Below are 22,563 nucleotides of genomic sequence, written 5' to 3'. Positions count from 1 at the left end.
TTTCCCCTTCCTGCCATCCTTGAGTTTACTTCATTTCTCTTTTTGCTTTCAGAATTGGCCATCGCACATCAGAGTAAAAGTGAGATAGAATCCAGAGAACTCAGGGGACACTTGTCCTCTCTCAATCCAAGGCTAGATGACTACTCCAAGAATATGATACTCCATGGCATCACCCGCTCTGCTTATCTACTGGACACAGAGGTGAAAATACCAGTTTGCATGGTGTGCTCTATAGCCCTGGAAGAACATGACAAAAGCCACTAGGTTTAAGAGAGTGAGCCATGTTTAGGCCATATCATCTGTTTGAATACTCAATGAGACCTGATGGTGGGAGACTTGCAGCTTGTACTGAGAAATGTAAACAGCTTAGAAGGCATAAAGGGAAGCAGCAACTGCATGAGGACTAAACAATACATCCTAGATTATTATTAAACACCTGAGAACCAGGTGTTTAGCTATAGTGGGGACCCAAGTGATGTCATCCCCCCCCCCCCCGCATAGGAATTCACCCCCACCCCAAATTTAGGACATTGCAGAGAGTGAGACACTGCAAATAGATTGTCTCTAGACATCTTCTATTTGTGATTTGCATTTCCTATGTGGTTTTGCATGCCTCTTTTCATTGGATGCCTAAACTGCATTTGTAGCAGCTTGGCTGAGATTTTATATAACTGAAAGTCTGGAAGGAAAGGAATCCCTTCCATACATATATCATCTCCAGATTTTATCACCTTTTAAAATAATTCCTAATATTAACAACCTCAAAATTGACATTTCCCTTTGAATGTTTTTTTGATTGTTTGTCAGCAAATATGTTTACAAATCATGCAGTGATCAGTTCTGCAGTCATGTTATTAGCTTTTAGATTTCTGTTTGCAATCATTTCATATTTTTTGGTTTTCAAGAGATCTTGAGATATAAAGAACTTATATTAGATAAGAATATAGATTTAAACACCATTTATTTCTATAAAGAAATTAAAAGAGGACTACTGTGGTACACGGTTCATCCAAACCGGGAAACTGATGGCCCTCCAAATGTTATTGGATTCTAATTTCCATCAGCCCCAACCTGACCAATGGCAAGAGACCATGAATGCAGTAATTCCAGGAACTGCCACTTTTATAGTTCCTCTTACACCAACTGGCCACTCTGGTTGCTGTTTCACACATTAATTAGCCTCAAATTTGCTTAGGATCAGGATTCCTGAACAATACTCTCCTGTAAGATTCTGGGCATTCACTGATTTCATAGCAGCAGTGGTGGCACAATGGATTAAACCCTTGTGCTGGCCGAACTCCTGACCTGAAGACCTGAAGGTCAGAGGTTCGAATCTGCGAGACAGGGTGAGCTTGAGACACGAACTCTAAGATCTTCCAGGGAGGCCCTCCTTTCGCTCCCACCACTGTCACAAGTATGGCTGGTGAGGACAAGGGCCTTCTCAGTGGTGGCCCCCTGCCTCTGGAATGTCCTTCCAAGGGAAATAAGACAGGCCCCATCCCTCCCCTCTTTTCATAAGAGTTTGAAGACCTGGTGGTTTCAACAAGCCTTTGAGAATGACCAATACTAGCCCGGTCCTAGACATTGTTAGCATATGGCCTTGCACTTCCTACTTACTATCCCGGTCATTCCTCTAATAGGCCCTGAAAATGAGCAGTCACAGGCCCATTATAGTACTTTATCCAACTCCCTGGACCTATATTTTGATTTTGCACTAGCCTCAGCCTGACCTTTTTAAATTGTCTTGACCCTTTTTCCTCGCCTTAACAAATAGGCACGAAGAACAGGCAGGATTATTTTTTATATGTGTGTGTGTTGTGACATTTTTATGCTTATGTTGTTTTGCTAATTTTATGCTTATGTTGTCTACTCTGTATGTTCTGGTGTTGTTTCTTGGAAACTGATCTGAGTCCCCTCAAAGAGATAGAGCAGTATATAAATAAAGTTTTATTATATTATATTATAGCTCCTTTCTGTCAGCCCCAGCATCCCCTGGGCAACGTCTCTGTAGATGGCTGATTCTCTCACACCAGAAGCAACGTGCAAGTCGCTTCTAACACTATAAAAAAGCCGATTTCATAAAAAGTAATTTTGCCTATCACACAGTTACCATGAAGAAGCACCAGTTGTTTGAAATTCCTTAAATCAGAAATGTTTTTACTGATGATTGTATTCTCCTATTCCCTAAGCATATTTTTCTTGTCAATTTCCTTTAATGTGAATGTCAATTCATTTTGCTGACTTTCTTCTTTTTGTATAAATATGTGAGAGGAAGCCACAGGGAGGAGGGAGCAAGCTTGTTTTCTGCTTCCTTGGAGACTAGGACGCGGAACAATGGCTTCAAACTACAAGAGAGGAGATTCCATCTGAACATTAGGAAGAACTTCCTGACTGTGAGAGCCGTTCAGCAGTGGAACTCTCTGCCCCGGAGTGTGGTGGAGGCTCCTTCTTTGGAAGCTTTTAAGCAGAGGCTGGATGGCCATTTGTCAGGGGTGATTTGAATGCAATATTCCTGCTTCTTGGCAGGGGGTTGGACTGGATGGCCCATGAGGTCTCTTCCAACTCTTTGATTCTATGATTCTATGATTCTATGATATTTCTTTTCTTTTGGGGGGAATAATGTTATTTGCCATTTTTGGTTGCACTTTACTATGTTTTGTTGGTTGCCTTGTAAAAATTTAATTACATTATCTGCTTTGAATGTATTTGAGCTTAGAGCTTAAAAAGCAAGTAATCTCTTAATAAAGAAAATCAGTTAAGTTAATGAGTTCAACATAGAGTTGACAAATTATGAGGTGCTATTCAGAAATGCCTTTTTTTAGCAACTTGTGCCATGCCTATGTCTTTTACCATATGCATAAACACAGATGAGATGTTATTGCTTTGCTTTTCCAGGCATCCTCATGTACTTATGATGACATCAAACTAGTGGCATCATTCCTGGATGATCCAGATGTGGGCATCAAGATTCAGACTCTGCATGCCCTCAAGGCCTTCGCAGGCATATGGAAGTTTAGAATTAGAATCCAGGTGAATATTTGCACTTGACATTGCTGTACTGTATCTGATTTGGTGCACTGCATCAGGAGAGATTGACACGTTTCTTATTATTTGAGAGATGTCAGCTGAAAATGTGAATTGGCTCCAGTGGAAAGCTATGAGCCTAAGGTGATGTGAAGTGGTGTGAAACTTCTGTCTATGAATTTGATCCATGATGTCTCTTTTAGACATGGAAACACCTGAATAATGAACATGCCTATAAGAGAAAGCACACTGGAAGCCTCTATGAGCAGTTGCCATCCCACCATTCCCTCAGGAGAGAAAATAAATCTTCCCCCTTTGATTGAATAGCAACACATTTTGTCATCACTAGAGACCACATTTTCTGTTAATGAAAGGAACCCATGGACTTATCTGAGAAACTTGGGCAGACTATGACAATAGTGTATTATTTTTCTTATGACAAAAGTGTAGTATTTGTTGTACAATTAATAGGTAATAGGATTACACATGCTCTAGGAAAGATGACAATATTTTGCTTTCCCTTTTTCCCTTCTTTTAAAAAATTGCTTAGATCTGCACAGCTGTATGAATGATCACAACTTCCAAAAGTTTAATTTATTCTAATTACATGGGGGTGGGGGAGAGGCCCTCGGTGGCACAGTGGGTTAAATCGCTGAGCTGCTGAACTTGCTAACCGAAAGATTGCAGGTTCAAATCCAGGGAGCGGCATGAGCTCCCGCTCTTAGCCCCAGCTTCTGACGACATAGCAGTTCGAAAACACGCAAATGTGAGTAGATCAATAGGTACTGGCGGGGAGGTAACGGCGCTCTATGCAGTCATGCTGGCCACATGACCTTGGAGGTGCCTGTGGACAAAGCCAGTTCTTTGGCGTAGAAATGGGGATGAGCACCAACCCCCAGAGTTGGACACAACTGGACTTAATGTCAGGGGAAAACCTTTACCATTTATTTCATTGGGGGGAGGGGCATATGTAAGAGTACATTAAGACGTGATAGGGAAGTGTCCTTTGGTCATTAAGCATGTCCTAATGAAGATCCAGTAGAAGTTAGTGGCTGTCTTGCAATAATCTTCTGGACAGCAGTCACATGAGCAACAAAGAGTCTCTATATAGGGTTTATTGAAACTTTTCCAGGGACAAAACATAATTCCTTGGTCAATCAGAAGAATGTAGCATCCTCACAACAAACATCTTGACTAAAGAAAAGATATGAAGGGTGTGCATTCAGCCTTATAATCCTTCCTTGCACACAAGAGTGTCCAAACAGAAACATATTATTTCATGTATAAAGACCTTAGTTTTGTTATGAGAAGAAAAGCTACACACAGGGAATAAATGATAGAAAGTTGCACAATTCATGTTGGTTATATTTGTGTTTCCTCACAATAAATAAAGTTGAATAGCAGATGTTAATGAAAGAGAAATGGTTCCAGAAATGGAAATGGTTCCAGAAATTTAATAAATTTATTAGAGAACAAGTGGTCATGTAGGCAATTGAAATTCACTGCCCTGGCCATTTTATATGAGAAGGGAAACTCAAATTTTGACTTTATCAAATTTGGGAATTTTGAAATAAAATATTCTAATGTTAGGGCAAAAGTCAGCATAGTGTAGTGGTTTGACCATTGGGCTACAAAACCGGAGACCAGAGATTGAATCCTTGCACAGCCATGGAAACATTTTGGTTGTCTTTGGGCATGTCACACTCTCTCAGCCCCAAAAGGCAAATCTTGCCAAGGAAATTCTGTTATAGGTTCATCTTTGGACCACTATAAATTGGAAAAAAAATGTACAGACACAACAACAATAACATCATCATCAACAACAACAATAAATGTAACTTCCAGATTAGTTCATATGACGTAGTAGATGTGAGACATGAAACCAAATGGTTTCTCCTGGACCTGTGGACTGGATTTCAAGTGGAAGTTATCTACTCATCTAAGAAAGATATATTGCCTAGAGGGATAGACACATGACATTCTGTCCTCTCTGTCTTAGCTTCAAGCCCCTGGCAAGAGAAACAGGGTCACACTATGGTTTTTAATTCTATAGCTGAAGAGCCATCTTTAGGAGGCATCTGGAGAAGGCATGGAAAAACTACCGGCTGTTAGGAATTGTGGGAGTTGAAATCCAAAACACCTGGAGGGCTAGTTTGCCCATGCCTGATTTGGAGGGCCATCACTAATCAATTCTGTCCCAATGTCACTTCCCTGGGAACTCCTTGCTCTGCGTGGCTGTAGCACATAGTGGCCTAAGGACTCCAGGCTCTTCTTCTAGAGTTGCTATTCAGCCTATGTGAGTGGCATCTAGTTTTGGAAAGGCAGATTAAAAAGCGGAGTAATACCTTAAGCTTCTCTCAATATTTCATAACTAAAGGAAGAATGATTATTAAATATATCTTTCAGGTAGATGTCAGTATTCATCTTGCACACCTAATCATTTCCAAGAGATAGATAGAAGATTAAAGTGATAATTCAATCTTAGAAACCTTTTTTAACACCAGCAGCAGCACCAAGACAAATATGGTTAATGGAAACACGGAGCTGGGCAGTTTCTTAGAAACCAAATATCTGTGTTAAGAATCCTGTTTCCAAGCAGTGCGTTGTCTGCAGTGGGAATTGTAAAAGTCTGACTTTCATTCATAGTAACAAATGCTATTTTGTTCGATGCAGGAATATATCCCCAAGGTTCTTGAAATCATTACCGATATATGGGATAGTGATGTGCATATTGCTGGACTAAGATTACTCAACGGGCTGCAATTGCCAGATCACTTGAATGTGTTGCTGAGAAAACTTCTGCCAGCCCTCATGGAGATACTGCAGATGGGAAACACTTTGTCTCAGGTATTACAGTTCATGGTCTTCCTGCTACCACTCCCTTGGTCTAAATCCTCAGTCCTAGAGGGCATTCTATGGAAGCCATCAAATGTAAAGTTGTTAATTCCAACTAATGGCAACCCTATCATAAGATTTTCTTGGCAAGGTTTATTAAGAGGAGTTTAATAAATATGACTTGCCCAAGGTCATCCCATGGATTGGCACGGCCGAATGTGGATTCAATGTCAGGTCTCTCTGAATCTCAGCATTAAAACCACTCCACCACATTGGGTCTATCTAATACCCTACCGGTATCATTTATTTGATTTCAAATGGTTTGTTTTTTTCAGGTGCAGGTTCTAAAATTCCTTAGCAGTTTAGTCCAGAAGGAAAACCTCCTATTTGACATCATGAATTGCCAGGTAATAAGACTCTTCCCCTCTCTGTACTAAAAAAAACTTGGAAAGGGAATGGGGAGAAGCATAAACCATGTGAATGGGGAAGACTTGTTTTTTCAACATGTATACACCATTTTTCATTTTATAAATTCTGAAGTAGTTCACAATAAAAATGAATACAACAAAACAGTGGCCAGGTAGATCAGATCAAAGAATCTGTCAAATCCACTAGGGTTGGTTGAATTAATAATTAGAAAATAAATAGACAAAGTCTGGGTGAGTAGCTGGGTCTTTGATTATCAGCAGAAACAACCTTAGAATGCATTCCTCCATAGCAAAGTCAAGGGAGTGCCACCTTGTCATGGTGCAATAAACATTCTTTCCTCAGCATAATGTAAGGGTAGTCTAATCAGGAAAAGGCAAGTTCCTAGATAACCTTATAGAATAGGCATGGGCAAACTTCAGCCTCCCAGCTGTTAGGAATTGTGGGAGTCAACGTCCAATACAGATGGAGGACTGAAGTTTGCCCATGCCTGTTATAGAACCTTATAAATAAAAAAGCAACACTTTGAACATGGCTCAAGATCTAGTTACCAACCAGTGTAGATTCTTCAGCACCAATTTTGATATAGCAGGGGCCCCCACTATACAGACTCTATCTGCTCTAATTACAACCACCATACCAAGACACACACAAAGTGTTTCGCAGTAGTTCAAACTGTAGCCAAAAGTGCAAATCACTGTGACCAGACTGTCCCTGTGATACAATGGGTGGTAGCTGCCATCTAACAGCACTTCCCAAACCATATATCTGTATTTGTAGAAAGAGTAAAACTTTATCCAGATCCATCCCACTGTCACCTCCATGCATAGTTTCACCCACTTCAGATGCAACAGAGAGTTGAGTGCCATCTGCATTGCACCTTAAATCCCATACAGAGAGAAAGGCAAAATAAAACTAACGAAAAAAAATACTAATAATACCCCAGCCCTTCTGAGGGCCTTCTTATAGCAACACCAAAGGCACTCTAAGTGGCCAGCTACTACTCAAATGACATCTAATATAATGCCGGGTTTTTAAACTTTGTGGGTTTTTAAAAATTACAACTGTACCCTTTGTTCGCTCCTGAGACAACAAATAAATAAATAAATAAATAAATAAATACCCAGCCCAAACTTTCTAGTGAATTCTCCTTTAGTGGATGCATATAGATGTTAAAGAACATTGGGAACAGATTTTTCCCTGGACCACCTCATAGCACAGTTCCCAAGGGGTCATGACACAGTCCTAGCCCTTTAGATAGAAATTGGAAATCCATGACACCTACTCCAACCTCAAGGTGCTAGTGTAGATGAAAACCATAGTCAATCAAAGGCCATTGGGAGATCAAGGAGGAACAACAGCATTGCACTTCTGTACCCTCCTTTTGATAAGGTCTTCCATCATGGCAAGCAAGGTTGATTCCATACCTAAACTAGACCTGAACACAGATTAAAATGCATCTACATGACTTCTATTATCCAAGAGCCTCTCTAGCTGTGCTGCAACTACTATTTAAGAAACCAGGCCCAGAAAACAGTTATTTGTAAGTTGGTGCAGCAGAGTTTAAAGAGCTAAACCTCTGGTTTAGCTCTTTAAACTCTGCTGCAGCTTAAGAGCTTAATACCAACTTGAAATTGCATTAAATAGTCAGTATAGATTGGGCCACTGGCATGTACCTTCCTCTGAATATAAACCAACCACTCTCAAGTTAGCAAAGGGGGCAGGGCATCAAGTCTCCTGTACCATCTCTTTTTGGACACTAAAAACTAACTTGACTACCTTTTGTTTAAGGTGCACCCTGAATTCATCAACCTATTCCAAACATCCCGGCCTGGAAATCTCCTCTTTGAGTTGCTGGTATTTGTAGAACGACTTTGTGAGGGTCGCTTGACTCCTCACTATCAGTCAGTGCACTGGGAATACAATGAGTTGTCCCTCCATGAGGTCCTGTTTGGAGATGACTCCCGTCTAGCCGATTGTCTTCTCTCTCTCATCATTCATCCTGAGGAAGAGGTACAGATCCAGGCCTGCAGGGTCATCTTGAAACTCCAGCTAAATGAGGACGGCGAGATTGTTGGCATCCATGGAACCGATTCCACCTACAGTACCCTCTCTGACTGCAACTTTGATCACACTGTTTTTGAAGCTGCACATTGATGCTTTACAGAGTTTTAAGAGACCTAATTTATTTACATTAGAATTATTGGGGTGGGGTGGGGGGGGCTCAAATAGACTGAGGAAGAATCACTTGTGTTTGATGAAGTAGATAAGTCCACAAAAGCTTATGCTAGAAATTTCTTGGGACTCCTTTCTTTTTATGCTGATACCAACTAACATGGCTACTTGAGGAAAAAGTAGAGTGTGATGTTACTGCTAATCTTCATCAGTAAAAAGGGTTTATCACCAGGGCATCAGTGGTTCAGCATCTTAACTTCCAGATGTTTTGAACTTCAACTCTAGGATTGCTGACCATTTGCCAGACTGAATAGACCTTATGTAGTTTGAAATGCAAAACATCTGAAGGACGAAAGGTTGACGATGATTAATCTAATTCAGGTTTTCTGCATCTAAGATATGGGCTGAATAACTCTATATTTCCCCCTGCCCCACATCAACATCAGTAGGATATTTACATCAGCAGTGGGCAGATTGAGACTCACCTGGCACTTTTTCCTTTAATTTAGACCATGATATTGAGCAAGTAAAGCCAGATGCAAAAGACATACACACTGAATTTTTAAAAGGTGCATGAGAACATCCTGAGCCCAGGAATTCAATTTCAGTGCAAAAACTGAACTGAATTCAATACTTTTCTCACAACATTCCGCTCCTGTGCAACCCAGCCTGTTTCACTGCAGCAGTGGGTGATAGTAGTGGTGCATGATTAAATTGTTGTAGCTGAGACTAAAAGAAAATCTGATGTACTACAAACACTCAAGCAGCTTCCAGAAGGTCCCAACCCACATTCTCCCCCATTGCCAACTTACACTGCTGCTGTAACAATGAAACATACACAATATCCTGCAGTCATCCAGCACAAAAGTTGTAGAAAAAAGGTAGCCATCATATAGTGTCCCCCCACTACTTCGCGGTTTGTTTATTGTGGACTCACTGTTTCGCTTTTTTAAAAAAAATTATAAAGTAATAAAATTGGGGGAAAAATAAATCCCACTTGGCAGCCGCCTCTTCCTTGCCACCTCCGCTGCTCCCCACTCCTTCCTTGGAGAGGGCCGCACAGAGGCTCCCCTCCTCATCGTCTTCCTCCTCCTCTTCTTCAGAGGACCCTCGGTGTGGCCTTCTTCAGCGGCGGCCTCCTCCTCCTCCTTGCTGTCTCCGCTGCTCCCCGCTCCTTCCTTGGAGAGTGCCTCCGAGGAAGACGAGGAGGGGAAGCTTCAGCACGGCCCTCTCCGAGGAAGGGAGCAGCAGAGGTGGCGAGGAGGAGGAAGCCGCCATTGAAGAGGGCTGCACCAAGGCCCAGCCCAGAAACAAGCCCCAGACTAAGGCCCAGCACCTGGCTCCTCCTCCTCATCCCTACTTCACGGAATTTCACTTCTACATATGTTCCACAGAAATGATATTTTTGGCTGTAATTCTCAGAATTGCTGTGGCATCCTTATACTAGCCAGGGAAATCTGGGAGGCATCATTAAAAAATAAACATCAAAGTAAATGCAGATATCTTGATCCAATCACATCCAATAGCACCACAATGTTTCTTTAAAGAGACCTACCTCAGTGAAAAGATTTAAATTTCACATGCAGAAAATCTCAGCGTTAATGTAACTTCCAAATTCAAGAGGTGCTTGCACACTACAAACACACTATACACAAAGAGGTATCTGCACAGTAGACTACCATGCCTAAATACCATGCTTACCTGTCATCTTGATGTCTCCATCCCACATTGGCTGCTCTACTGACAGTGTACATATGTTGGTATGGAGCTACAGCAATATTATTGTTGTAGATTCTGTTGGCAACACTGCAACTGGTAGTAAAGGTAAAGTAAGTATCTCTGAGTCTCTTTTGCTTTGTATTAATAAACTATTCTTTTGGACATACTCCTGAGTCTGGCCCTTTAAGGCGTCTGGGTTCCGACAAATATACTTGTAAAGTTATGCAAGTGTTTTCCCATTTGTCGAAGTGCATCTGGGATTCCATACTAATTTTCATCCTATCCTTTGATTCCCTGTCAGGAACCCGATCAAAGTTTCACCATTTAAGCTTTTTAGTCTTATGTCTTCAGTGGTACAAACTTCTAATTTTTCCTCATTAATTCTGGAAAATCCCATCTACTTATATCTATCAATCTTCTGAATTCTGCTAAGTCAGATTTAAAAGAGAGAGAGACCAAGAGATACTGATTCCAGGAAAATAGTCAACAATTTGAGACTTATGAAAATGGATAAATGCTCATAGCAGGATCTAGATACTGAACAAAGAAATAAAGAATCTCCCCAAATAAAGACAAATAAAAAACCAGACATTTTACATTAGAACATTTATTTCTCAGAGAGAAAATATAGTTTCAGACAGTCAGATTATAGTAGCTAAAATTAGCATTTTTTTCTTTACAAGCATAGAATTTTATTACCTCTTATACCTTCTGATATAAACAAGTCTAGAAAGCAAATAAACTCACTTTCTACAATAAATAGAGCCATCTGTGCTTTACAGCAGACTGACAAGTCACGTTTAGGTCCCATAGCAACAGCAGGATTTTAGCCAATTTAAATCTCTAAAATGTAATTTTAAAAAAAAATGAACACAAGTAAAATGGACGTTCTTAAAACAGTTATACATAGGTCACGAGTCCACAGCTGAGCTACAACTTGGGAAAAGTGTATGTTGCTTTAAATTAATTACACTGTGTGCATACAAAAGACCCAGCAACACAACTGAGGGCTTCCAAGAATGGTAACAATTGGCCTAAATAATTTAGAACAGTATTTTACAAGTATGTACACAAGTTCCTTCCATAGCCACACTCTTTATAAAGATTCCCATTCATGCTCTTCATGTTACAGATATTTCGTATAAAGTGTGGTTTTATATCCCGATATACCCCAATATATAAGATGTGGTCCTTTTTAAAAAAATAAAAAAGGATACCACAGAGAAATGGCAGTGATTTTCCCCAATATAAACATTTTGTTCCACAATCTCTTTAGTATGAAAAAATAAAATAATTAAAAATGAATTGAAAAGAAAAACAGTAACGATCTCTTCACATTACAATCTTGCTCTGCACCTTTGGTTTTTAAAGCTTAAAAGGAAAAAAAGGAAAAAAAGATACATGATTCAAAATTCAAATATGAAATGTCTTTCAACTTGCAAATTTCAGCTCTCCCCGTTTTTCCATCACGTGCTTAAAAAATTGGATTCATTAAGGAGTTATGTCTTATTTTTAAACAGATTCTAGTCTTGGAGGCTCACACAGCTGAAAGCAAATGATGACACTTGTATGGAAATGCAAATGGCAAAACTCCAGTATATGCTGGTGGGGAAAAAAAAAGTAAGACAGTGTTCCAATGCAACCCAAAATGTGATGGAGCAATAATGGTGAATTACACCTCGACACAGATGCTCTCATTCTTCAAAACACATATGGCACTCTTTGCAAACATATACAGCACATTTCATGCTTGGGAAAGCTCTGCACATACAATTAGATGACTTCAGTCCAACTACAAGGGCAGATTGCATATGGGAAGATCTTTCCACATTTGGCTTGCCTCTTTCTGCATAGGCAGGCTAGTGGTTGCTTCTACATCCAATAATCATGCAGATTTATGTAAAGAGTCAGCTCATCCTCTGTACAAACATCCCTTGTTTGAGGTGGTGGGCACAAATGCTCCCAAAAGATTGATTTCTCCCTCTTCATCTCCTAACAATCCTTAGACTCTTAACAACAATGTTTCAGGCTGGTGAGGTGGTATCAAACCATTCATTTAAAAAAAAACTCAGCCCAAATCTGCAGTTGAAATCTAAAAGCTACTTCACAAACAGATTTAGACAGAAGATTGTGCAAGTGTTTGCTTCTTCATATATAAAAACTCTGTACATGTAAGTGTGCATGAGGTGAAGGGTAAAACTCAACATGACCTTCATCTTCTTTTGGTGCTAAATCCTAACACAAAAAAAAATACATAGGCGTGAGATTTCTAGACTAGGGTGCAAATGTAAAAATACGGTGGGACAAACCAGCGCTTTCAAAAATAAGACAAAAATTGTGAGAAATATTACTTAAAAATTGGCACACAAGTGTCATTGAAAGGAGGCCATGTTATTTATATTAGTGGCAAGCTCCAAAGAATTCTTCAGGGCAAGTGGAACACTGGAAACACAAAGAGACTTGTGGGTCTTCTAGTCCAATCAGCAAATGAGCTTAGCTGATCAGACCTAAAATTCTTCCCATCGCATTAACATTACAGCTGCTTGTGACACCCTCTTACTAGTACTAGTCCGACCATAACAAGACTTCCTTCTAATGCTGGCTTTCAGGAGAAACATACTCAGAAAGAACCCAGCCAGGCTTTTTGGCACATATCATATTCATATCCAGAGCTTTTCTCTATGCTAGGAATAGTGCATCTTTCTTACGGGACATGAACAAGCATTGCAATCACACCTTCCTCCAAGCAGGGCAGAATCCCCTATGATTCAGCGGAAACCCTCTATGCCTTTACAATTACAGGCATTATTTCCAGGGTAAGTAGGAAGGGCAGAGCAGACCCATTCAGTCCCTACAGATAATTTGGTGTAACAAAGGGATGGTCCCCCCGAACTCGACTCATATGGATCATGGCCCGGTCGTAAGCGACTTGGACAGATTTACGAATGCTGGTTTTTCGTCCTTCCAGCATCTTTAGCTTATCCACTGTGTCATCTACTCCAAGTGGAGTAACTTTTTCCCGTGGAAGCCACTGCCTGCAATTAAAGAACACATTTTTTAAAAATAAGAAGATATAAAGAAATATATTGCTAATACCTTTGAGCATTACATTTTGTCTCCAACAACACATATTTGCCCAGTTATAATGTTTTGACAAACGTTCACTTTAATTAGGGGGGAAACTCTAGAAGAATTAACAAGATGTGGTAAAACATTACCTGTTGTACAAAAAAATCTAATTTATGTGATGATTATGCTTGAATCTGACACAAGAAAAGTCTTTTCAATAAACATCTAAGAAAAGAAGAACTATAAAGCTGCCAGGCAGGCATGTGATTTGACTCCTCCCAATACCTTCTGGCGATTAAACTTTGAGTTGTAAATTCATCAGAGTAAGTCTCCCATAATCTGTTGTCAAAATAATTTTTGTTCCCTTCTGTTTGTGTATTTTTACTCACCATGTCCTCTTGTTGTCAAAGAAAAGGACAAGGAAAAGCTTTTCTCCTGCCTCTGTTTGTCTCTGCTCTCCTAACTTCAACACGTCCATCGGAGGGACAGGGATTGGGACTCCGTTGTGAAGGAGGCCCTCTCGTGGCATCTCAGGGTCAATGATCTAAAACAAAGCCCAAAAAAAGATTCAAGGCACAAAAAGAGACTCATCACAGAAATTTAGCCCAGTCCTTTTTACTGAGGACACTCAAAAAAGGCAGGACACACATATAATATATGTTAATAGAACAGGCATGGGCAAAGTTTGGCCCTCCAGGTGTTTTGGACTTCAACTCCTTCCATTCCTAACAGCCGGTAGGCTGCTAGGAATTGTGGGAGTTGAAGTCCAAAACATCTGGAGGGCCAAACTTTGCCCATGCCTGTTATAGAATGAGAGTTTTTCATTTTAAATGCAGGTAGATAAACATATTTCACAACTGTGTGAGCTTTTAAGCTAGATGTAGTATGGAGAGGGATAAAGATAAATAAGATAACAGGGTTAAACAGGGTTATTTCTATTTAGTTATCATGTATTAGCGGTTACATGTATTTATTTCCCCATGTATGCATATTTTTAGTATGCATAATGCCTTTAATGATAGCTGCATGCATTTTTTAACTTTGGTTATGGCATTTTTCAATATGCTGTGACCACTTGCTACATATTTATATTTTTATGACTATCAAACTATGCAGAGTTGTACACTAAGCTACCTTGAAATCTGATCTCTGTTTGGTCAATTTGAATTAGTTATGCCTGTTGACAGCTTGCAACAATAATCATATTTTGGTTATAATCCATTATGGATCAACACTTTTGGAAGAAGTCAGGTATATCTGTTTATCTATAAGTCTTTCCAATTAAACACAATGAATTTAACTTCCAAATAGATGGGGACAGTATTGGACAACAAACATATTTTAAATTATTTAACAATACTTATATTTAATGTTTAAATCCATCAATCAAAATGGAGATTGTACTGAAGAAATCAGATAAAGAGTATGGGTACATCTACACTGTAGAATTAATGCATGTTGACATCACTTTAACTGACATGGCTCAGTGCTATGGCATCATGGGATCTATAGCTTGGTGAGACAGAAAACATTACAACTCCCTTGATTCCACAGCATTGAGCCATAGTAATTAAAAGTGGGGTCAAACTACATTAATTCTACAGTGTCAGATGTACCCTAATACTTGGAAGGGCAGCTATGAAGGAACTGGATTTCAAGCTAAAATGCAAAGGCATATCACTAAATGCCAAAGCCAGGATCATCTATTCCAGAGTATTTCTGATTTTTATGTGAAAACTGGACAGCGAAAACTGGACAGCGAAGAAACATGACAGAAAAAAAACCCCAACTCATTTGACATGAGGCACTGGAGGAAAGGTCTACAGATAACATGGAATAACATGGAATAACATGGAATAACAAAAAGAGAAATAAATATATCTTAAAGCAAATCAATCTTGAATTCTCATTAGAAGCCAAAATCAATAAACTATGGCTCTCATACTTTGATCTCTTGGATTCGTAAGACATTTTGAAATAATTAGAAAATATTATAATGTTTGGTTAGGTGGAAATATAGGAGGAAAAGAGGAAGATTACATTACAAATGGATTGATTTGATAAAAGAACCACTGTCTAGAGAATGCAAGACTTCAGCATGGCTATTCATGAAGTCAACTTGATGGCCATGACCACCACATACTGAAGATGTCTATTTCTTCTGGAGTAAGATGAATTAATGTTACTAGTGCTGAGGTGACATATTTTTTCTTAAGTTGTTTTACCGTAGTTTTATCAGTGTCAATAGTCCCACATTTTAAAACAGATATAAATAAACATATGGTCCAGACATATGTTAGTTGCTGAATATTGATATCAGCATATTCTGTTTTGTTTGTTTCATTAAATATTTTGTGCCAACACACTTGATCATGCATAAAGCATAAGAAGCTTCCATTAACAGAATATCGTCTGTTAATGTCAAATGACAAAGAAAAAACATGACCAGCACTAGATAATCCTTAGTATAAAAGACCAATGGGTTAAATATGCCTTCTGAAATAAACCAGATACTTTTTTTGTCTAAAGACCAACAGTGGAGGGTTGAATGCATTTAGGTTTGAGCCTGTACCAAGTGAAGAAAAGTCCCCATTCCACACAATTTACCATGGCTATACGGTTTGTCTACAATATCCAGGGATACAAGCATAAACATCTTGAAAATATTCCAAATCACCATCATCATCATCATCACCATCATCATCATCATCATCATCATCCATATATATCTGACATCTTATATAATGGGACCTCAGCACTCACAGATTTTGTTATCCAAAGGAGATCCTGAAACCAAACCCCAGCAGATAACCAAGGGACAACTGTACCTAAAAAAATGAAGGTACTGAAAGTAGGACATTATGCAAATATCTTAAAGACTGAATTGGTTTATATTGAAAGACTCATTACGTTACCCCGAATCCAAAGTATTTGGCTGTCAAGCAGCCTTCTTGCTCTGCACAATTAAAAAATGATTCCAAAATAAATAAATAAATAAATAAATTTACTGTATTTTAATTCTGTTTTTACAACACTGTAATTATTTAATTGTTTTTAACTTTTGTATTGCTCTTTCAAAACTGTTTAGTGTGGACAGATGTTAGCCACCTTGAGTCCCCATTAAGAAAAAGGCGGGATATAAATAAGGATAAAGATGATGATGATGATGATGATTTAAGAAGAAGAAGAAGCCAAAGGACTATATTTTGTAGGAGGCGAGGACCTTAAGTTAACATTTTTCTCAAGAAAGTAACTTGAAGCAAATAAAAAATGGGACTGTGTGGTCTCTGCAGCCCTCTAGAGTCAGTAGTCTGGAGTTCTTCAAGTAACATCAATTCATGTCCATCCTCTCAACAGAGGATTGTTTTTCTTTTTCTGAATATTTTGCATTTATTTAAATATCTATTTTAGAATCACAAGAGAGATAATGTAGTCCCATCCCTTCCCAATTTGGGTTCTTCAATGCAGGTTTTAGTTAATGTGTTTCTGCTGTTGGCTGTCAAATATTTCAATGAAGAAGAGCTTGCTACTACTTGAGGCAGTCTGTCCTACTGTCAGATAGCTCATATCATTTTGATAACTGTTTAGCAAATATCTACTTTTTTGCAATTCCTACCCATGGTCCTAATCCTTACTGGTGGAGCAACAAACAAGTCTGCTACATATTCAAAGACTGCTGTCAAGCATCCCATTAATCTCTTCTCTAAACTCAATATATTCATCATCTTGTAGTCTTCCTCACAGAACTTTGTTTCTACAGCTCTCACTATTTGTGTCACCATCCTCTGGACTTTTCCTTGTTTATCCATAAATGAAGAGGACTCAAAGCAGCTTAACATTTTAAAAAATTAGTATAGAATTTAAAATATACAAATATACAAATCAGAATTAAATATTCTTCTTTATATGACCAGCACTAGATCTTTAGATGAACATCTTATCTTTGTTAATACAGCCTAAGTCTGCAGTAGTCTTTTATCAACTATGTCACAATGAATCATGTTCATCTTATCATCAGCTAAGATACTTTGCCTCTTTTCATGTGCACTTAATGTCAAACTGAGCTTGCCCTAGCCTATGAATGTGGCATATATTCTTCATTCAGAAATGGAAGAGTTAGCATTTATCTTTGCTGCATTTAATCTGGTTGATTTAGGCCACGTATTCCAGTCTGTCAAGATTACTTTGAATCGTAATTCTGTCTTCTAAGGTGGCAGATATTTTTCCATTGTGTAATCTGTGAACTTGAAAAGCATGTCATCTTTCTATTCATTTAAGTCATTTATAAAGATGTTGAATAGCACAGGGACTAAAAAAGACTTCTATGGAACTCTGCACTGAGACCTCACTCCAGCCAAAGTAAAATCCATTACTGAGGACCTACTGTAATGGGGTTTATATGCTAAGCCTTTACAGTGATCCATGACAGACCATTACTGAAATATGTTGGGCAATTTATATAAACAACATATTGCTATTTTTTAAAAAATCAGCTTGAAGCTCCCCTCCATACCTGTCTTGCATTTGCTTTAATCTCTTTTTTTCTGTCCAGCTTGTTTAAGTTTCAAGCATGTTTAAGCTTCAAGCATGTTTAAGAATAAATGTGTAAGCCATATGGCAACACACATACAGTTCTATATCTCAGGATATATATTTATGCCATTTCTCACTAAGGAATAGTTATGACAGAAAAAGCTTGAAGAAAAAGCTTGACAAAACTGAGGACTTGTACACTTAACTGAATGTTTAAAATGGAAGTATACAGAACTTCCTATAGTACTAATGTAGTGGTATTAGAAACGGAATTCTTGCAACCTTGTTTTACTTTCTCTTAATGGGATTTGTTGTTTAAAACTGTAGGCAAAGGAATAAAAAGGCAGTTATTTCTCTTCTGCAATGTGAAGAATCAAACACCAAAAATTACAGGATGATACAGTAATTTCATAAGGCTACTACCGGAAATCAGTGCACTTAATGATCTAAAAACACACCAAGACTTATTTCTGGGTAGTTATATAGGATTGCACAGTAAGTTAGCTATCTCAGTACAATGAAAGGCTATATAAATTGGGATCACAGGAACCACAAGTCAAATGATCTCTCCAGAGACCTTTTAATTATTTAAGCCATCCAAGTTTGGGTCAGAACAAACACCACTATATTTCTGATGACAACCTGGAGAAACCTACAGGCCAGGTCTACAGTTTTTTTAAATGAGGAGGAAAATTAAGGTCATATTAATTTGCTCTTAAACACTAAAACTGATCCTAAAACTAAAGCATATCTGGTCCTAGAAGTATATTTAAAATGTGCAATATTTCATATTATTGTAGCATAATATTTTATTATGATACAGATACAAACGAAGCAGACGAACAATGACTATGGGATTGGTGCAACTGCGCAATATATTTTATGTTATTTTAATATGCTTAATATGTTTTTTATTTGTATTTATATGTTATTGATTTTTAGTTAACTATGCAATGTATTTGCTTTTTTCTTTTATGCATAATGTGGCATCTCAAGAGAAGAGCGACACAGCTCGAGAGAAGAGGGATACAGTGCCGCACAAACACATCAGATCTAAGGTTCAAGAAATTTAAAACTTTAAAATAAGTGCATCATTGCCAGGACATCAAGATAATTAACTATAGAAATATAGCAAGTAAATAAATAAATATTTCATAGAATTATAGAATTGGAAGGGACCACAAGGACCATCCAGTTCATTTTGAAGGATCCATATATGAATTGCCACTACAGATATTAACAGTCTTAATGAAAACATCCTAACTTCTGCAAGAAGGTACTATTTCCCCAATTAATTGCAGTGCAAGCTTAGCACTGGATACCAGGCAGTCAAAATGTCCTCTGTGGAAAGAAGATAGCTAGTGAAGTAGGTATACATACCAAGGCTGGGTATGAAGGGTAGCCACGACACTTTGCCCACACAAGCTCCAGAGCTTCTAATTCGGTGTGCTCTTCAAATGGCATTAATAAATTTCTACCTGAGAAATCATAAAAAGCATTGAGTCAGAATTACATTCTGTCATGTGAAGTTATACTTCTATTCTTGAAACAAACAGCAGACTGAAAAAATATAAGTTACTGAATATGAACCTGAAGAAACGCTGCTATATCAGCAGAATGGCCACCATATCCAGTGTATCTTTAGAGAATGGGGAGAAATTCAAGGAAATCCACAATCTGTAACTTGAAAGAACTCTGTTGATAAGCCAACTATTCCTGGTGATTTTCTTCTCCCAAGTGCTCCAAGTGCAGCTTCGATTTACCTTTCTCAAATTGTAGGTTCATCTTCAAATGGTTCTTTCTTAAATGAATCTGTTGTCTTTGTATTACTTTTATATGGCTCTTCTGTGTATTATTTCTACTGACTCTTTGTATTTCTACTTGGTTATGTAATATGCTCCCCACTTATGGTTTAAATTTTGCTTTGATTTCTCAGATCTTGTGGAAGTCTCTTGTTCTTCTCTGCATTGCTTATTATAGAAATTATTCTCCTCCTAACACAAAAGTCACTCAAGGGGAGAAGAACTTCATTTTTGTCTCTTGAGTGCATGATATGAAACAAGTGGTTTTATTGGAGAGTATTGGGGGGGGAGGGGGCTTAAAAACCTCACTTCTAAAGCTCTTCTGTTTTATGCACTGGCAAATCTCTATTTTCCTGACAGATCGGAGATTGCTGGTTATTCAGTCTAACAACTGGAAACATTGCCTAGCATAATTATATTTAGTTGTATACTACAAGAGGAGATTCTGCTTTAAAAGGTTTTTTGGCTCTTCTCTAAAAGGTTATGTTCTTTAATAGATATGGTGTTTTAAAACTATATCTGGCTTCTCCTGATTCATCGCTTCTCACATTCCACTTTCCCATAATATGTATGTGCAGCTTCAGACTTTCCTTCTGCCTCTGAGCATGTCAAGAGTTGAACATCCTTTTGGCTTGAGTCCAGCTGTATCATTAGCCACAGGGCTACTCATAGCTGTCCTCTGCTGTACCTCAGTATCTCATTGAGCATCATCTGATTTGAGAGTGTCCTCTTCTGGCACTATCTCTTGTTTCATTTTGGATTGTCCAATCATAGGATTTTAATGGTAGAATATTCAGAAGGAGTTTGCCATGCCTCCTTCTGTGAACTACTACCGTAAGTGTTAACCCCGGTGCCACTCATATCTTTTCTCACCTGAGTTGTTATACTCTGAATCTCCATTTACACCTTCCAAAAAAGGAACCAGTGTCAGGGCAGGCTTTCCTCGACTGCGTTTATGTGGAGTCAGACCACTGTGGAAAAAGCACATGAAGAGAAAGTTGGGCGATAAACAGCAATGTTTTATCTAAATGCAAGATGTGTCATAAAGGGAAGTTATGACACAAAGGAAAGGTTTGAGTGTAGTCACTGTCAATTCCTCTGTTCAGCATGCTGCTTTTGGGGAACAACATTGCAAGATGTTGATACAAGAGTAGCAATTGAAGCTGGAAACAGATACATGCTGTAGAAATAAACACAGTTTGCCAGACATGGGTTTTTATATTAAGACAATGATCGGGTGCTTTTACAAGTTGGATTGTTGATGACTCTATATGAAGGATGGAATGGGGTTAGAAGTGAGCTAACTTTGCGAAAGAAATAGTGTTTAATCGTGAACAATGATTGTAATGATTGATGGTAAAATGAATCTGGCAGTGCTTGGGTTACATAGATTAATTGTAATACTGTGTTTAGATTAAGAATGGGATGGAGGGTAATGGTAATAGGATCAGGACTGGCTATATAGTCAAACCTCTGATTCTATAGCCAGACATATATCTGTCTTTAGATCAGAAAGTGGGTTGCCTGAATAGAGCAATTATGCCACAGGATGAGAATACAATGCAGGTACCAGTCGTAATTACAAGTATACTAAATATAATCCAGAATGTATGACACAAGATATGCAGTTTTCAGCATACTCAGTGAATTGTTGCTAATGTCAAGAAACGTCCAAATTAATTCATACTACTGAAACAAATATACATGAACTCTAAACATTTTATTGAATATGTTTGGAGGATATCTCAGTTCATAACCACGTCACTGAAAAGTCAGAAGAAATAAACAGACAACAAATTTCCATTAAAATCTCTTTTGTTTTGGTGTATCCTATTCTCTTGACCTTTCAATTTCCATACATTTCTACTACTTATATCAATCTGTTTTACACCCTCCTCCTTCTCACCCTCCCCCCCCCCCCCCCCAGTTACTTTGTCCACATTTTTCTTTTAACACCTCCAAATCTTTAATTGTCCCATCTGAATTCAGGAGGTCTTCAATCATCCTTATTGCAAATTATTTAAATTTTTTTATCACTGCCATATATCTGTTCATTTTTGTTATCTAGTATACCTAATGGAAGTATGTCTATGCCATTTTGGGGGGATTTAATTTGTCATTTTTTCCAACATTCCAGTGATGAGATCCTTGAACCCCCTTAATTTTCTTTAATAATTTATTATCCACCCTGTCTTTAAACACAAGCAATGATCTCATCCATTTATTGTTTTCTCAATTCTGGCCCATCTTTTAGACTCTTCAAGATCTAATTCAAGTACTTTCAATAACTGGCAGGTGTCAAAATAACTCTGTAATCTAAGGGCTCCCCACCCTCTGTTTTGTTCCAAAGAGTAGAGTATCGAATTGGTGATTCTACTTCTACCCAAGTTTTGAGTTGACTCATTCTTTATTGCTTTGTTGGTGACAGTGTATGATAAAACTTGGAACAAGAATAAAAACTTGCCAAAAGTGCTTACCTACAAATGCCAAATGGAAGACCACCTCCGTGGCCAGAACTGCATTCTGAGTCAGAACCACTTTCTCTATGCTTTCTGAAGCCATTGGTCACTGCTCCTGAGAATAAAGCAAATGAAAATATATTTATAGCTGCTTAAAATGTTCTTTAAAAAAACACATTTATGAAGGGAAACAGACATAATACCACAATTGTGCACTGCGGTTACAAAGGTGATCCAGTTCAATTTCGTTAAAACACTGATCATGTTGGGCTTTAGTCTCACCTATAGTATGTTTGCACTGAATCTGTAAAGCAGGATTTGGGAGCCATATGGGGACCCTAGAAGGCTCCATCTTCATTTTCCTACCTTGCCCATTCTGAAAAAAAATGGGGTGGGGGAGTACTGAAAAAGTAGCTCTCCCCATAAACAATTAACAGGGTTCCTGAAATCACCAAATGGATGCTGTGGGGCATTTTCTTTGGGGCAACTCACTGTTTTAGCATAAGAAGATAATTTTTTCA

At 38.3% G+C, this 22,563-nt stretch overlaps 2 protein-coding genes across 5 annotated transcripts in view; one reads left to right on the top strand and one right to left on the bottom strand.

The window, feature by feature from the left end:
- The window catches only part of LOC132773387 (armadillo repeat-containing protein 12-like), a 72,015-nt gene extending 63,560 nt beyond the window's left edge, over positions 1 to 8,455 (top strand). The window contains exons 3-7 of the mRNA XM_067467103.1: positions 53 to 201; positions 2,896 to 3,030; positions 5,698 to 5,871; positions 6,195 to 6,266; positions 8,077 to 8,455. Of these exons, the coding sequence (XP_067323204.1) occupies positions 53 to 201; positions 2,896 to 3,030; positions 5,698 to 5,871; positions 6,195 to 6,266; positions 8,077 to 8,442 (896 nt within the window). The 3' untranslated portion in view covers positions 8,443 to 8,455. The remainder of the gene's footprint in view (positions 1 to 52; positions 202 to 2,895; positions 3,031 to 5,697; positions 5,872 to 6,194; positions 6,267 to 8,076) is intronic.
- Positions 8,456 to 10,770: 2,315 nt separating this feature from the next.
- BRPF3 (bromodomain and PHD finger containing 3) overlaps positions 10,771 to 22,563 on the bottom strand; it is a 43,619-nt gene continuing 31,826 nt past the window's right edge. For all 4 annotated transcript variants that reach the window (XM_060773177.2, XM_060773176.2, XM_060773178.2 and 1 more), the window contains 5 exons: positions 22,061 to 22,157; positions 20,457 to 20,554; positions 19,162 to 19,259; positions 13,638 to 13,792; positions 10,771 to 13,214 (listed from right to left, as the gene is read on the bottom strand). In XM_060773177.2, the coding sequence (XP_060629160.2) occupies positions 13,031 to 13,214; positions 13,638 to 13,792; positions 19,162 to 19,259; positions 20,457 to 20,554; positions 22,061 to 22,157 (632 nt within the window). In that variant the 3' untranslated portion in view covers positions 10,771 to 13,030. The remainder of the gene's footprint in view (positions 13,215 to 13,637; positions 13,793 to 19,161; positions 19,260 to 20,456; positions 20,555 to 22,060; positions 22,158 to 22,563) is intronic.

This window comes from Anolis sagrei, chromosome 4 (genome assembly GCF_037176765.1).
Source record: "Anolis sagrei isolate rAnoSag1 chromosome 4, rAnoSag1.mat, whole genome shotgun sequence".
NCBI lineage: Eukaryota > Metazoa > Chordata > Lepidosauria > Squamata > Dactyloidae > Anolis > Anolis sagrei.
The sequence above is the reverse complement of the archived record's forward strand: the minus strand, read 5'-3'. Positions and strand labels throughout refer to the sequence as shown.